At 61.4% G+C, this 14,159-nt stretch overlaps 1 protein-coding gene and 2 long non-coding RNA genes across 4 annotated transcripts in view; 2 read left to right on the plus strand and 1 right to left on the minus strand.

The window, feature by feature from the left end:
* The window catches only part of FADS2 (fatty acid desaturase 2), a 32,846-nt gene extending 22,205 nt beyond the window's left edge, over positions 1-10,641 (plus strand). Inside the window, exons 6-12 of one of the 2 annotated variants that reach the window (XM_058689273.1) lie at positions 2,354-2,414; positions 2,805-2,881; positions 8,398-8,495; positions 8,760-8,856; positions 9,100-9,179; positions 9,565-9,690; positions 9,954-10,641. In XM_058689273.1, coding sequence (XP_058545256.1) covers positions 2,354-2,414; positions 2,805-2,881; positions 8,398-8,495; positions 8,760-8,856; positions 9,100-9,179; positions 9,565-9,690; positions 9,954-10,005 — 591 coding nt within the window. In that variant the 3' untranslated portion in view covers positions 10,006-10,641. The remainder of the gene's footprint in view (positions 1-2,353; positions 2,415-2,804; positions 2,882-8,397; positions 8,496-8,759; positions 8,857-9,099; positions 9,180-9,564; positions 9,691-9,953) is intronic. The other variant, XM_058689274.1, reaches the window with a different exon arrangement.
* The window catches only part of LOC131487996 (uncharacterized), a 170,127-nt gene that overhangs the window by 39,931 nt on the left and 116,037 nt on the right, over positions 1-14,159 (plus strand). The gene's annotated exons all lie outside the window — the stretch shown is intronic.
* Positions 4,867-8,246, minus strand: LOC131487999 (uncharacterized). The gene is made up of 2 exons (XR_009250044.1): positions 7,386-8,246; positions 4,867-5,707 (listed from the first exon to the last, which is right to left on the minus strand). It is a non-coding gene; the product is annotated as an uncharacterized LOC131487999 (long non-coding RNA).

The raw sequence follows: 14,159 nt of genomic DNA on the forward strand, positions 1-14,159 counted from the left end.
GGGGACACAGGGTCTGACAGGGAGGCCCACCGCTGCCCAAGGGACAGCCGGGCAGGGGGCCAGGGACCCAGCAGCGCCTGTGGGACAGTCTGCAGCATGGGGGCGGGGCACCCACGGGAGCCAGTGGGAGCTGGGGGAGCAGCAGCCCATGTGATCTCCGTCACTCCCCAGAGGTCACCAGAAAGCGATGAAAACAGTGGCTTGCTACAGAAACGCAACATCAGCTGAATTCCCTGGTGCCACCCCTAAGTCCTTCTATGGGGACCTTCTGGTCTACCCACAAGGCGGGCCTGCCTTAAGGGTCACTTCCCGAGTGGAGTCTAACTAGCCCGAGAGGGTCCTCCGGGCCTGGGGCCACCTCCTGGGATGACCTGTGGGGCCGAGATGTGATCGGAAGGGCCCCTGTCCAGGGCCGAGAAGCCTGCAGACTCAGGCTGGGCCTGTGGGCCCATTTCCTGGCTTCTAGGAGGAGGTTAGAACAGGATCCAGCGGCCCCTTCTGTAGGCTCTCCGGAACCCTGGACCACAGCATTCTTCCCCCACCCGTCAACTGGCCGCTGAGGAACCTTCGAAGGCTGCCTCTGAAGCTTCCTTGGCTGGGACCTCTCCGAGGCCAGCCGCAGCCCTGGCCTTAGTGACCGTCCTCGTGTAAATGGCCACACTTTCTGGGGATGAGCGAGACCCTTGCCAAGGCACAGGAGGCCACACGGAACAAAGGGGTCACTTCTAGTGGTGCTTCAGCCAGATGTGTCATGACCAGGGCCCCTGGTGCCAAGACGCCAGTCCTGGGGACAGTCTGGGCTTCCTTCCCACCAGGGCCCCTTCTTTCAAGAGTCATGGGCCCTGCCTGTGAGCTTGACGGTCACTTTCCTCTCTCTCACCTGGAGATGGGGGCATTGGATGGCCAATATCCAGGGTCTCGCCATCTGTAATGTGCTCTCCTCTCCTGACTGCAGTAAATAGGAATGATCGCCTTCCTCTGAAGGTGGATGGATCCAGGGAAGGGTGGATGAGGGCCAGTGTCCCAGGGGCCAGCACCTGGCATTTATGCCCATGTTCTCATTGGCTCCTCTTAACGAACAGTGATTTGGGTGCCGAACAGGGCTCAGAGAGACTAAGTGATCTGTGCAGGTCTAAGCCCAGCCTCCCTGTGTGGCCCTTCAGCATCGGCACCAGGAGCAGGGGGCCACTCTCTGAGCATCACCTTACGGTCTCAGTCCCCAAGGAGCGAGGTGGGCCGGTCTCCAGAGGACTGGACCCTAGAATTAAAGGGCTCCATGGGGCGCCTGGGTGGCGCAGTCGGTTGAGTGTCCGACTTCAGCCAGGTCACGATCTCGCGGTCCGTGAGTTCGAGCCCCGCGTCAGGCTCTGGGCTGATGGCTCAGAGCCTGGAGCCTGTTTCCGCTTCTGTGTCTCCCTCTCTCTCTGCCCCTCCCCCGTTCATGCTCTGTCTCTCTCTGTCCCAAAAATAAATAAAAAACGTTGAAAAAAAAATTAAAAAAAAAAAAAAAAAAAAAAAAAAAAAGGGCTCCAGGGACCCTGTGGGGCAGTGGCTCCCCTACCGGCTCGTGCTCAGCACGACCGAAGCAACTATGTGCCCAGGCCCCAGCGTGGCCCTCCTCGTTCGGAGTGTCTGGGCGTCAGGGTGCCTTGGCTGGGACCAGGTGGCTAGGCGTGGCCTCCCTGGCCTGCCGGCACCCTGAACAGAAAAGCATCCTCCTGGGGAAAGTGATTAGCTTTTGAAAATTGCAGGAGTCTCCAGGGAAGGAGCTGCTCCCACCCCGGTGACTGTTAACAATTCCCCTGGCCCTTACCTGGGTTCTCCCGGCTGCGGCGGGCTCTGGGGAGCTCCCCGGGATGCCCCGAGAGCTTTTCTCACCCTCAAAGGGGTGGAGGCTGTCCAAGGAGCTCCCTCTGTGGGTCCCCATGTGAGTCATTCAGTTGTGCACTCACTCCACAAACATTTGTTTAGGGCTTGCCATGTGGACTCCGAGTCAGCTTTCTTGGGCCAGATCCCAGCTGGGCCCATTTTCCGTGTGGCCTTGGGCAATGATTTGACCCAGGTGCTCAGAAGCACCAGCGTCCTGGGCTGGCAGAGGCATGGGTGAGCTCAGGCCTGCACGGGGTGAAGCTTGGGGTAGGCACCCTCAGCCCGGGCGAACCCGAGGAAACGGTGGCCACTGTTCGCCGGGGCAGCCAGGAGCCCCGAAGGCCAGAGGGACTAAGCTTTGGGGGCCCAGGGTGCAGACTGACAGGAGAGGGGCGGTGGCCGCCGAGCGTTGGTTGGGGGGGGGGGGCACGGGCAGCCGGAGCCTGGGGGTGATGGGTGCTCATGCTCTCTCCGCTCCCCTCAGTACGGCAAGAAGAAGCTGAAATACCTACCTTACAATCACCAGCACGAGTACTTCTTCCTGAGTGAGTGCCGGGGCGCACCCCACAACCACACCCCACAAGGGCCATCTATCCGCTCTCGCCCGACACCCCTTCGGACCCAGAAATCGCCCCCAAGCCTGTTAGAGCAGAAGGGGCCCCGGCAGTAAACGGCATCCCCAGCAGACGGCACCTGGCCTGTGATACGGATGGGGCACAGACCCAGGGTCCCGCACTCGGTGGGGGGGGGGGGGGGGGGTCCCAGATGGAGGGGAGGGCGGGGTGGGGGTGGGGGGCGTCTGCTCCACCTCTGCTCCTCGGGCACAGGTCGCCACCTCTGCCTGTGAGCTGCAGGGCTGGGCCCCCCATCCAGGGCTCAGCCCGACTCCCGCCCCCGGACCGTCCAGGCTCTGAGCACCTCTGTTCTCCCCGCAGTCGGGCCACCACTGCTCATCCCTGTGTACTTCCAGTACCAGATCATCATGACCATGATCGCACGCAGAGACTGGGTGGTGAGTCAAGGGGTACAGCTGGCCAAGGGTGTGGGGGGCACACAGGGGCAGGTGGGCCCAGGGGCCTGCCCTGTCCCCCCTCGGGAGGGGGGGCTGTCTTGTCACTCTCAGGAAAGGACCTCCTTTGAGGCTCCCAGGAACCGAGGAGACCACAGCGCCCCAGCCTCACACATTTCCCTCCTACACACACACACACCCACACACACACACACACACACACACACAGTGGGGGCAGTGGGAGGCCACCGCCTTTGCAGAGCTCCCTCAGAAAGTTCCCAAAGGCGACGTGATGAGAGCCAGACTCGGGCCACCTGTCCACCGCTCCGGCCACTGCCTCCCGTGCAGCCCCGAGACCCCGTGAGCCAGGGCACACCATGCTCCGCGTGGTGAACGGAGAGCCGCCGGGCGCTGGCTCAGATGACAGGTGTATCCGGTTGCTACGGCCGCGCAAGAAAGGAGCACAGACTGAGTGGCAGCTGTGTCCCACCACAGAGGGGTCGCTCTCGCAGTTCTGGGGGCTAGCAGCCAGAGGTGGGGTGTTGGGGATGTAGATCCTTCCGAGGGCTGTTAGGGAGGACCTGGTCCCGGCCAGTCTCCTTGGCCTGTGGACAGCCGGGTCCCCTGTGGGTGTCTCTCATCGTCTTCCCTGTATGCACCTGTATCTGTGTCCAGATTCCCCTTGGCGAAGAACGCCGGTCACAGTGAATGAGGGCCCACCCTGTGGACCCCAGCTTAGCTGATGGCATTTGCAGTGACCCTAGCTCCAGACAAGCTCATGGGAGGCCCTGGGAGCAGGGTTTCAACGTACACATTTTAGGGGGACACAATCCAGCCTGTCACATCGGGCTTGGCAGAATCTCCAGATTCTGCGTCCAGAGAGAGCCGTCCAGCGCGGCCCACACCCCGGCCGTTGGCTTTACGTAGAGTGCAGGCGTGATTCTATGTACAAGGTTGATAGAATGACCCAGATGGGGCCATCCCCACTGGCAGAGCCTTGCCTGTGGCAGAGTGTGGCTCCCTGGGACTGGGACGGGGCCCCTGCCCTGAAGGCCAAGTGGAACTGCACGTAGGTATTGCTGGTCTTTTTTTTTTTTTTTTTTTAACCCAGTTTCATAAATGAGAATATTGAGACTCTGAGAGTTTAGGACTTGCCCAGGGTGACACCAAGTGGGGGGGGGGGGGGTCTGGCACTAGAACCCAGGCCCTGTGCTCTCCCCTTACATCAGCCCCCAGTCTCTCTCAAATACTACCTCCTGTTTCTATACCATTTGAACGGCTTCCGAGTACTTTGCCTTGACCTCTCTCGTTGAAATTGTGGGACAGGGGCCATGCCTGTTGATTCTGCTAAGGTCCAGGGCTGGGACCCAGGAGGCGTTGGGGTGGTCCGGGAGGCAGTAGATTCTGGAAGTCTCTGCCAGCCCTGTGTTGGCAGAACCCGTACCACCCGCTTCTGGGACACGATATTTTTCCGGAAGCGAGCGTTTCATCAGTACTTACCGTGTTCCAGGAACAGTTCAGCACGGCCACCTACATTATGTTTTACCCTGGTTTATGAGTTAAACGGCACAGGCTGGAGGATTGGAGTTTCTGGGTCAGTTAAACCGTGGGAATTTGAACCCACACCTCCCGCCTGCGGAAACTGCTGTTTACCCTGGGGACCCCGGGCTCTGGAAGGGATCACACAGCTGAAAAGGAACTTGAGCCCTGCTGTGTGGGGTTTCGCGGTGCTGCTGGAGGTATTTTTTTTTTAAGTCTATTTATTTATTTTGAGAGAGGGGCAGGGGAGGGGCAGAGAGAGAGAGAGAGAGAAAGAGAGAGAGAGAGAATCCCAAGCAGGCTCCGTGCTGTCAGCACAGAGCCCGGTGCTGTCAGCACAGAGCCCGATGCGGGGCCTGAACTCACCAACCATGAGATCATGACCTGAGCTGAAATCAAGAGTCGGACACTTAACCAACTGAGCCACCCAGGCACCCCAGCTACTGGGGGTATTTTAACCAGCTTTCATGGCAGATGACTCCTGCCTGAATATTTCTTTTTTTTTTTTTTTACCGTCCTTGTTCCCCAAGGGACAAAGTACTTGATAAGGACAGCAGGAAAGGAAATGAGGCTACGTACCTCAATGGGATCAGGTGGCAGAACCAGGGGAATATGATAGGACCCCTCAGGGCCCTGCCCTTGCCCCTGCTGGGGAGTCGGGTTCAAGCTGGGTGAGAGGGACCGGCCTCCAGCCTCAGGCTCCTTCTACAAAACAGGAGCTGACTGCAGTCAGGTCCGGTGCTGGCGATTCAGGGCAGTTAAGATCCAGGGCCACGCCTGGGGTCCATGACTGCACAGGGCATGGGACAGACATGTGTCCTGCAGGGGCTTGGGGCAGTGGCTTGGGGCAGTGGTCCGCCGCAGGAGCGGTTCTGCTGGGCCAGCTGGCAATATCTGGAGACATTTTTGGTGGTCACAACTCGGGGGAGACAGTGCGACTGGCATCTGGTGGGCATCTAGCCGGGGATGCTGCTAAACGTCCTGTCACGCACGGGACAGACAGGCCCCCGTGGTGGAGAGTTAGCCCCAAAGGCGGTCGGTCGTGTAGAGGATGAGAAATCCTGGCCTGGAGGGGAGGGCTTGAGACACTGTCAGTCAGAGCTTCAAGGAGAGAGGTGTTTACTCTCCGGCAATGTTGCCCGTCACCATATCCTGGAGGTTCTGGGTCCGACGCCACGAGCCACTCTCTCCTGAGATTCTCTCCGTCCGCGTCTGCGTCCTACCTCTGCTGGTTCTCCTCCCTGTGCTTCCCTGCCCCTGACACCAGTGGTCCTGTGGTCATGTGTCCCTCTGCACAAAAAGAAAGAAGCACGCACCTCATTCATATACATGTACTTTCTTTTTTTTTTTTTTTTAATTTTTAAAAAGTGTTTATTCATTTTTGAGAGACAGCGTGCTAGTCGGGGAGGGGCCGAGGGAGAGGGAGACGCAGACTCCGAAGCAGGCCCCAGGCTCCGAGCTGTCAGCACAGAGCCCCACGCGGGGCTCGGACCCACGAACCGCGAGATCATGACCTGAGCCGAAGTCGGCCGCTTAACGGACTGAGCCGCCCAGGCAGCCCCAATATACACATACTTTCTACTGTACCACAAACACACACAAGAGATGAAAATGAACGTGATGGAAAAGTTGGAGCAGGACTCGGAATGCTCGCTTCTCCCACCGCCTTCAAGACCCCTCGCTGGATCCCAAGGTCGTGCCCTCCTGGCCTCCCAGCTGCTCCCCTCTGCCTTTCCTGCTCAGCCGACGGCACCAGTGCAGGGACCAGCCGGGATTCCTCACGACCAACCAGTCCTCAGATGCACCTGCCTCCACCTCCTAAATCGTTCTGGAATCTGTATCTCCTCCTTGGGACTGGGGGCCCTGCTTCGAGTCTCCATCATTTCCTGTCTCAGCTACCGAAATAACCTAATCCCTCCGTCTCCAGTTGGCAGGGATCTATTTTAAGATTCAAATGGGACTGTGTTCTTCCGATGTGTAAACCTCTCAGGAGTTTTCTGTTGCCCGAGAGGTAGAAGTCAGTGTCCCAAGGCAGACGGGACCTGGTGTTGTCTCCCGCCCCCACGGCGAGCACTTGGGCTGTAGCACATGGGACGTAAGATCTGCATATAAACCCAGCCCCTGCCCTCTGCTCACTTCCCCACCCCCGCGCACCCCACCATCTCTCCTGTCTGGGCTTTTTTTCGTATCGTCGCCCTTCTGCAAATGTCTCCTACAGTTCTTTGCTTGGCTGCCCTCTGGTTTGTCCCAGCCCAGCTCAGGCACCTGCCTCCTAAGGAAGGCCTTTCCTAAATCCGAGGATCATGTCAGGACCCCACCCAGTGCTCCCCATTCCTTCTGTCACCTTCCATCCAGACGCGGGGCTCGTGAAGGACCTCCTTTTGCTCCTAGCACCCAACTCAGCCTCTGACAGAGAGGAGGCATTCAAGGAGGAGCCTAGCCGGACTGGGTGGCTCAGTCGGTTGAGCATTTGGCTTCAGCTCAGGTCATGATCTGGCGGTTCGTGAGTTCGAGTCCCGCATCGGGCTCTGGGCTGACAGCTCAGAGCCCGGAGCCTGCCTCAGATTCTGTGTCTCCCTCTCTCTCTGCCCCTGCCCTGCTTGCACTCTGTCTCTCTCAAAAATAAACATTACAACGACAACAACAATAGTCAGATATAGGATGAGTTGGCCAAGCAGACAAGGGGAGAAGGAGCCTCCAGGTGGGTGCAGCCTGGACGCAGACCCTGAGCTAGGTCGAGAGACTGGCTGCATGAGGAGGCCAGGTCGGTGGGCAGGCATGTGAAGGGCCCATGCGCCCTACCCAGAGGCTAGGGTTTATCCTTTATCTAGTGGGGGACGGGGCGAGTGGTGGCTTTGGGGGTGGCAGTGTCATGCTCCAAGTTGCGTGTTAGGAAGATCTCCGTGGTGACAGTGTGCAGGGACTGGATTGGAGTCGTTCAGAGCTTATACTTGTAGGCTTCACTTACTGTTGTAATACGTGGTCAACCCATGTCCAACCTCGGTGGGAGGTTCTCTCCCTGTCCCGCAGATGAGGACACAGAGGCACAGCTGGATGAGTCACCCACAGCTATACAGAGCCAATGGTGGAGATGGGACTCACACAGGCAGCCCCACTTAGAGGCCGCGCTGAGTCTCTGGAGAGGAAAAGTGATGGGGGAGAGCAAACAGTGTAAAGGCCCTGGGGCCAGAATAAGCTGGGTCAGGGTGGCTGGAGAGAGAGTGGTCCCTGATCCTGCAGAGCTCTGCGGGAGAGACAGGTTCTGCTCAGGGCTGAGAAGGTGGCTCTGGTTGCCATGGTGCACGAGGAGAAGCAGGAGACCGATGGGAGGCATGCGGACTCGGGTCAGGTTGCAGCGAGGCAGTGGAGAGAGAGGGACCCGTTCCACAGAGCGCCTACCCGTGGGGCTGCCGTGGAGGGTAGAGCAGTGGGGACAGCCGAGGGAGGCACTTGCCCAGTGACAGAAGACAAGCAAGCTTGTGATGCTGTTGTCACCTTGGCGAGGGGCAGGCCGGGAGAGGGGACAGGAGGAGAATCAAGTGTGTGGAGAGGACCAGCAGAGTCAGAGGCTGCTGGGAGAGCCTTTCCGTGGAGGACGGACGGTGTCGCTGGCCTTTGTCCTGCAAGGAAGGAGATCCCGGGTCCCAGTGGGAGGACACGGCTGAAGGGCAGCTGTGGGGGGCATTATATGCACCTTCAGAATCCCCGGGGCCAGAAAGGGGCTGTTCCTTGGCTGGCGTCTCCTGGTCCCCGCCCTGTTTCTTTCCCTGAAGCAAAGCACCCAGCCCCCTCCTGCTGCACACACATTCAGCATTTCCCCGGAAACAAAGACGGCCACCAGCCCTGTGCGGGCCTGGTGCCCCACGTCCTGAGGCCACCTTTGCCTAGTGCGGCGCGCGAGGGGCTGTGGGCACACGTGTGGTCAGGATGCGGCACCCGGGAGGACGGCTGTCCCACATCTAATCTTGTTCTCTGTGCAGGACTTGGCCTGGGCCGTCAGCTATTATGCTCGATTCTTGCTCACCTACAGCCCTTTCTATGGCATCCTGGGGGCCGTCCTTTTCCTCAACTTCATCAGGTACCTGAGCTTGGCCTTGACAGGGCTTTGACACGGGGCGGGGGGGGGGGGGGGTCCCGTGCAGAAGGGCTCAGAGCTCCCCACTTCCTGCCCTGGGCCTCACGACATGGCGCCTCTGCAAGGGCCGTGGCTCGCCCCCCGCCCCCGCCCCTGCCCCTGCCCCGGGCCGTCTGTGGCTAGGGGAGAGGCTCTGTTCCTGCCACGGCTGGGCCCCACGGGCAGCAAGACTCCGTGGCTCCTGCGCTGAGCCGGACTCTCTTCCAGGTTCCTGGAGAGCCACTGGTTTGTGTGGGTCACGCAGATGAACCACATCGTCATGGAGATCGACTGCGAGCCTTACCGTGACTGGTTCAGCAGCCAGGTGAGGGCAGCGGAGCTGGTCACCGGGGCCCCACAGCGTGTGCGGGTCCATTTCCCGGCCTCCAGAACTTGGCTGCCCCGTGCGCCCGGTGGGGCCTCCCTGGGACTGCCTGTGGCCTCCCACTGGGAGGGCTGAGGTCTCTAGGCAGGGCCGTGCGAGAGGGAGGGGTGGGCCTCGGGGGGAAGGAGGTGAAGCCCTCATTCTCTCTTCCACTCCTGGCCTCTCACCCCCTCCCCTCTGCAGCTGGCTGCCACCTGCAACGTGGAACAGTCCTTGTTCAATGACTGGTTCAGCGGGCACCTCAACTTCCAGATCGAGCACCAGTGAGCGCGGGCGGGCAGGCGGGCCGGCGGGGAAGGTGGGTGGCACAGGGAGGAGGCCACCAGCCCCATTCGGGCTCGGGCAGCACCTCGGGGCGACCTCTCTCCCTCACCCTGGCCAGGCTCCCTCCAGAGCACCGAGCTCTGCAGCCGAGGTCAGGGAGGGGCTCACTCTGCACCGGGGACGGCCACCCCTCACGTGTGGTCCAAGCTTTGTGATTCGAGAGCTTGTACCAACGGCCTCCCTCGATCCTGTAAGCCTACAGGGCAGGGGGATCGATCCCTTTGCTGACAGGGGAGCTGAGGCCCAGCTGGGCCCCACCGCCGGAGTGCCGGCTCCTCTGGGGGCACAGCGGGAGAGCCCTCACCCTGGCCCTGCTCCCCCCAGCCTCTTCCCCACCATGCCCCGGCACAACTTCCACAAGGTGGCCCCGCTGGTGAAGTCTCTGTGCGCCAAGCACGGCATTAAGTACCAGGAGAAGCCACTGCTGAGGGCCCTGCAGGACATCATCAGGTAAGGGGGGAGGCCACGGGTGCTGGGGCCCAGGGCCAAGACCAGCTGTTGACAGCTGGGGACTGACAACAGCAAGGGGGCCGCGCCCTGCCAGAGCGGGCATCCCCAACAGGCCACCTCCCTTACTAGGGATGGCCTGGCTTCTCTCTGGGCTGGCTGAGGACCTTCCCTTTGTCCTTCCTAGGTGGGGGTGGGGGTGGGGGTGGGGGTGGGGGTAGGGATCCCGCCCCTCCTGGGCCCTGACTGTCCCTTCCTCCTCCCAGGTCCCTGAAGAAGTCCGGGCAGCTGTGGCTGGACGCGTACCTCCACAAATGAAGCCTTTGGGGCGCCCACGGGGAAGGGGGAGCAAGTGGGAGTGCTGGCCACGGGGTGGGGGGGGTGGGCTTTTGTTCCGAGGGGTGTCCGCGAGGCCGGGGTACACGTTGGCCCACAGACCCCATTTTTGGTCTTTCTCTCGTTTTCCCTCTCCTCTTTCCCTTCCCTTCTCGCCCTCATGGGGCTGCCCTCTTGTCAGGCGGCCCCTCCCCCTCTCCGCCCCGCTCCCAACCCCAGGAGCAGAGAGAGGTGCTTCGTCCCAGCCCCCACCTCCTGCCCCTAAACTTCTGTCGGGCCAGAGGTCCACAGATGCGGCCCGCGACACACCCGCCTCCCCAGCCTTGCTGCCTGGCCTCTGGACCTCATGCCTCCTTTTCTGCCTCAGATGCTCTTGGGGTCCGTGGGCCAGGGTCCTCGCTGGGCGCGATGCTCTCCCCGGCCCTGCAGGCCCCGCCGCCTGTGTCAGCCGGTGTCAGGGAGCCTGTGTCCTCCTCGTTCCCGTCTCCCGCCCAGCCCACGCTGGGACCACCGGTGCTCGGGGCCTCCCTGCCGGTGCCACCTCTCTCCGGATGTCCAGGGTCCTGGCCCGCCTCCCGACTGCCTTTGCCTGAGCAGCGCAGCCAGCTCAGACCCCCCCGGGGCCCCGGGAAGTGTCCTCACCCCTCCGGTGTCCTCTGACCCAGGGCTTGTGCTGTTCCACCCGACGTCTTCCCAGCCGCACGGCCTATGACCTCGGGTCCGAGGGGGCAGTCCTGAAGGTGGGCTCAGCGGAGGCCCCCCCGTGGCCAGGTCAGGCAGGTCCTGTCAGGTCCCAGGAGCATCAGCCTTGCGCCCCGCCCACCCTCTTCGGGCTGGGAGACCTAAGATTCTGGAGCTATGGACCCCTTCTCCAAAGTGCTCCCTCACCTGCCAGGCAGCTCCAGCCAGTCTCTCCGCCTGGCCAAGTGGCCTCGGGCCTTTCCAGCTGCAGGAGGGCGCCCGTCCGAGGGAGGCCTCACGCAGCCCCTCCCCTGAGTTGGGGCTGCCAGTGTGGACATGCTCACACTGTCTTCCCCTGTCCCATCTTCTGGTGTTTTTAACCTTTTGCTATACGGTACATTCTGACAGGCGGGTGGCAGCAGGGCTGGGCCTTGTGACGTTTACCACCTGCCCCTCACCGCCTCCCCAGGCCCCGCAGTCGGCTGAGCCGGGCTCACTCACTCGGCTCACTCAGCCCACGGTGGCCCTGACTGCGGGGGGCTGCTGGGGCCGCTGCTGTCGTCGAGGGGGCAGTGGGGGCACAGAGAGAGGCAGTCTCGGAGGAGGTGACCCTGAGCAGCTGGGCGGGGACGGGGTGGGGGGTGCGGGGGGGACTGGGAGGGAGGTCTAATGAGGGCCGAGTAAACACTGCAACTAGGCATTTGGGGCTGGAGGCCAGGTGGCTGGGGCGGGGGGGGCGGGGAATGGGAAGTGAGAGGGAGGAGGCCTCCGGCCTGGGGCATTCGGAAATCTAACCCACTAACCAATATTTAGCGTCAGGGGAGGGGAGCGGAAGCAAGCTCAAAGTGGGGGCCTTTGGGGGAAGGCTGTAGTCCCCCTGGCTGGGGGGGACCAGCCTCTAGTGTGACAAACCTCCGGCTTGCCATGGCAGCGTGGGCCCGAGGCCCCCCCCACTGAGAACGCGAGGCCCAAGGAGCTGTCCCTCCCCCAGAGACAGAATGGACCCATAGGGAACTGATCTTAATTTTTACCACGTTGTTTCCCTGCTCCCCCTACATTTTTTGGAAATAAAAGTAATTTTATTCTCACTTTCTTGATCAGCGGATGACTTTATGAGTGTTAATGCTGGGCAGGGTGTCGGGATTGGAGGAAGGGGCTTTGCAATCAGGGTCCGGGGCACCAGGGAGGAGGCCTGTGCTGACACAGGCGGCCTTTTCCCTGTCCCCTCCCCAGCTGCAGTCACCCCACCTCCGCCCCCTGCTGCCTCTGTTCTGGAGAGAACTTCTCTCCCCTCCCCTTAAGTGCATTCACACAAACCCAACTCCAGACGCGGCCACCGGAGCCACAGGAGGCTTTCTGGAAGGTCTCTGGAGGGCAGCAAGGAGGAGCTGCCCAAAGCCACCTTCTTGCCATCCCCATCTCTGTCCCCAGTTTATCCTCAGACCAGCTGTCTGCCCACAACCTCACCGGTCAACTGGCTTCTGCCAGACTCCCTTCTCCCCATTTCCTGGTCGGTGCACAGAGCCCCGGGGGCAAAGAAACTCTCAGAAGGGGCTTTGGAAAGTCCTGGAGACCTACGCTTCCGTCTTGTGGCCCGTGCCGTGGCTCATTGGGTCCCCACAACCTGGGGAGACAGCCATGCCATCTCAGTCCAGGGCCACCAGCTCAGAGGCAATGGCAGAGACTGAGTCCCACGCCTGGGAAAAGTCCAAAGGGATGTGCCAGGGGCCCTTGCTCGGTTTGCCTCCCATGCTGCTCTGCTCCCCCGCTTCTGGGTGGGCTCAGTTGGCAGGTCAAGCCAGGTGTGCCAGGAAAGGGCCAGGAAGTTCAGCACAGCCAGCACCTCAGGGGGCTCCCCATTTAGCCTTGCATCTCCTAGCAGGGCTGGGGAGGGCTCCAGAGTAGACCCTCGTCCCCCTCTTGCTTTCCCCATGACTTCAGTATAGCCGGCAGTGACAGCCAGGTGTCCCGAGTGGGGTGTGTGTATGTCCCCAGTGGGTGCAGGGACACTGCAGTAGGACCCAGGATTGCAGAAGGAGGCCTGAGCCAGGAGGCAGAGACCCACCGAGTGGCCTTGGGGGAGTCCTTTGCCCCTATTCTCTGGGCCACATTTGTCTATTGAAGGCAACGGGCTACAGGGATCTGACCTGCGAGCCCCTGCCCTGGCCCTTCTGGGAGACCCTTTAGAGGCTCTTGAGGCTGAAAGACCTTCAGGAACACACTTCCCATCCCTCTCACCTGGGCCTGTGTTCCACCTCCTGCCTAGGCTGGGTGTGGTCCCCTGTGTCCCGGGTGGCCCTACCACCCCACCGGCTGGAAGCCCAGGGCTCATCACCTATGACAGCCTGGCTCCTGGGGAAGGGGAGAGTGGTGGTGGGGTGGGAGTGAGGGGCGGCTGATGGGCTAGGTGGACGCTGGGGCTATGAGGGCACCCGCTAAACCTCGGCTCAGGTCAGTGGGCATGTGGATCTTCTCTGTGACTCCTTCCCACCACACCGTCCTTGACCTGAAGTATTACCCTTGGGGCAAGAAGCTTGGGACGCCCATACCTGCCCTCTGCCTAATTGCTTCTCCTGTCCCCGGACCTGGCAGAGAGAATCATGGGGGTCGGATCCCCACCCCCTGCCAAAGTCATGACACCCTCACATTCAAGGCTCTGAGTGATGATAAGACTGGAAGCTTCCATTCACAGGTGAGGCTGGAACGGGAAGGGAAGGGCCTGGCCTGAGGCCACTTGGTGGCAACAGCTGGGTCCCTGCTCCTCACCCAGCACTCTGCCTGGGCATCTTCTTCGCTTCCTTGAGGGAAAGGCTGTCTCCCAGAACAAGGCACCTCCCCACAACCCCCCCCCCCCCGACGCACACACCATGTCAAATGCCAGTCCACTCCCGAGAGGCCAGGCAGCTGTCTAGGGGGGACGGAGACAGCAGGCCGAGTCCTTGCGGAGAGGAGAGCACACTCCCAGCAAGGTGGCCACCTGGTGAATAGTATCAGTTTGCTGGGTGGCCCGGGCACGTGCAGGGTGCCAGGCCCCGGAGGAGGGGTCAGCAGAGCAGCCCGGCCTGTGCGTGCTCCCTGAGCCCCAGAGGTGGTCAGTGCCCTGGCAAGTTCCTTAGGCCTCTGGTGGGACCCTCAGAAACCCTCTCGGCCCACTGGGAGGAGAGAGGAGGCCTTTGGTGACAAGGGGCAGGGCAGAGGCGGCAGCCCTGGGCCCGGATGCCCCTTGGGAGCCATCGGCCACTGCTCATGAGACACGGTGCTTTGGACCAATCAGGACTCCTCAGCTGTCCCAGCCGCACCATCCCCAGAGAGCTGTGCCCCTCTGGACAGGACATAACTTCTCAAAGAATCCTTGCTCTGACAGCTGACACGCAGAAATGATAGGCTGTGGACCCCAGGAGTGCCCACAACCACTTGTGAAGAAACTGAAGCCCCTGGGGCGCCTGGGTGGCTCA

Source organism: Neofelis nebulosa, chromosome 10, assembly GCF_028018385.1.
Source record: "Neofelis nebulosa isolate mNeoNeb1 chromosome 10, mNeoNeb1.pri, whole genome shotgun sequence".
Lineage (NCBI taxonomy): Eukaryota > Metazoa > Chordata > Mammalia > Carnivora > Felidae > Neofelis > Neofelis nebulosa.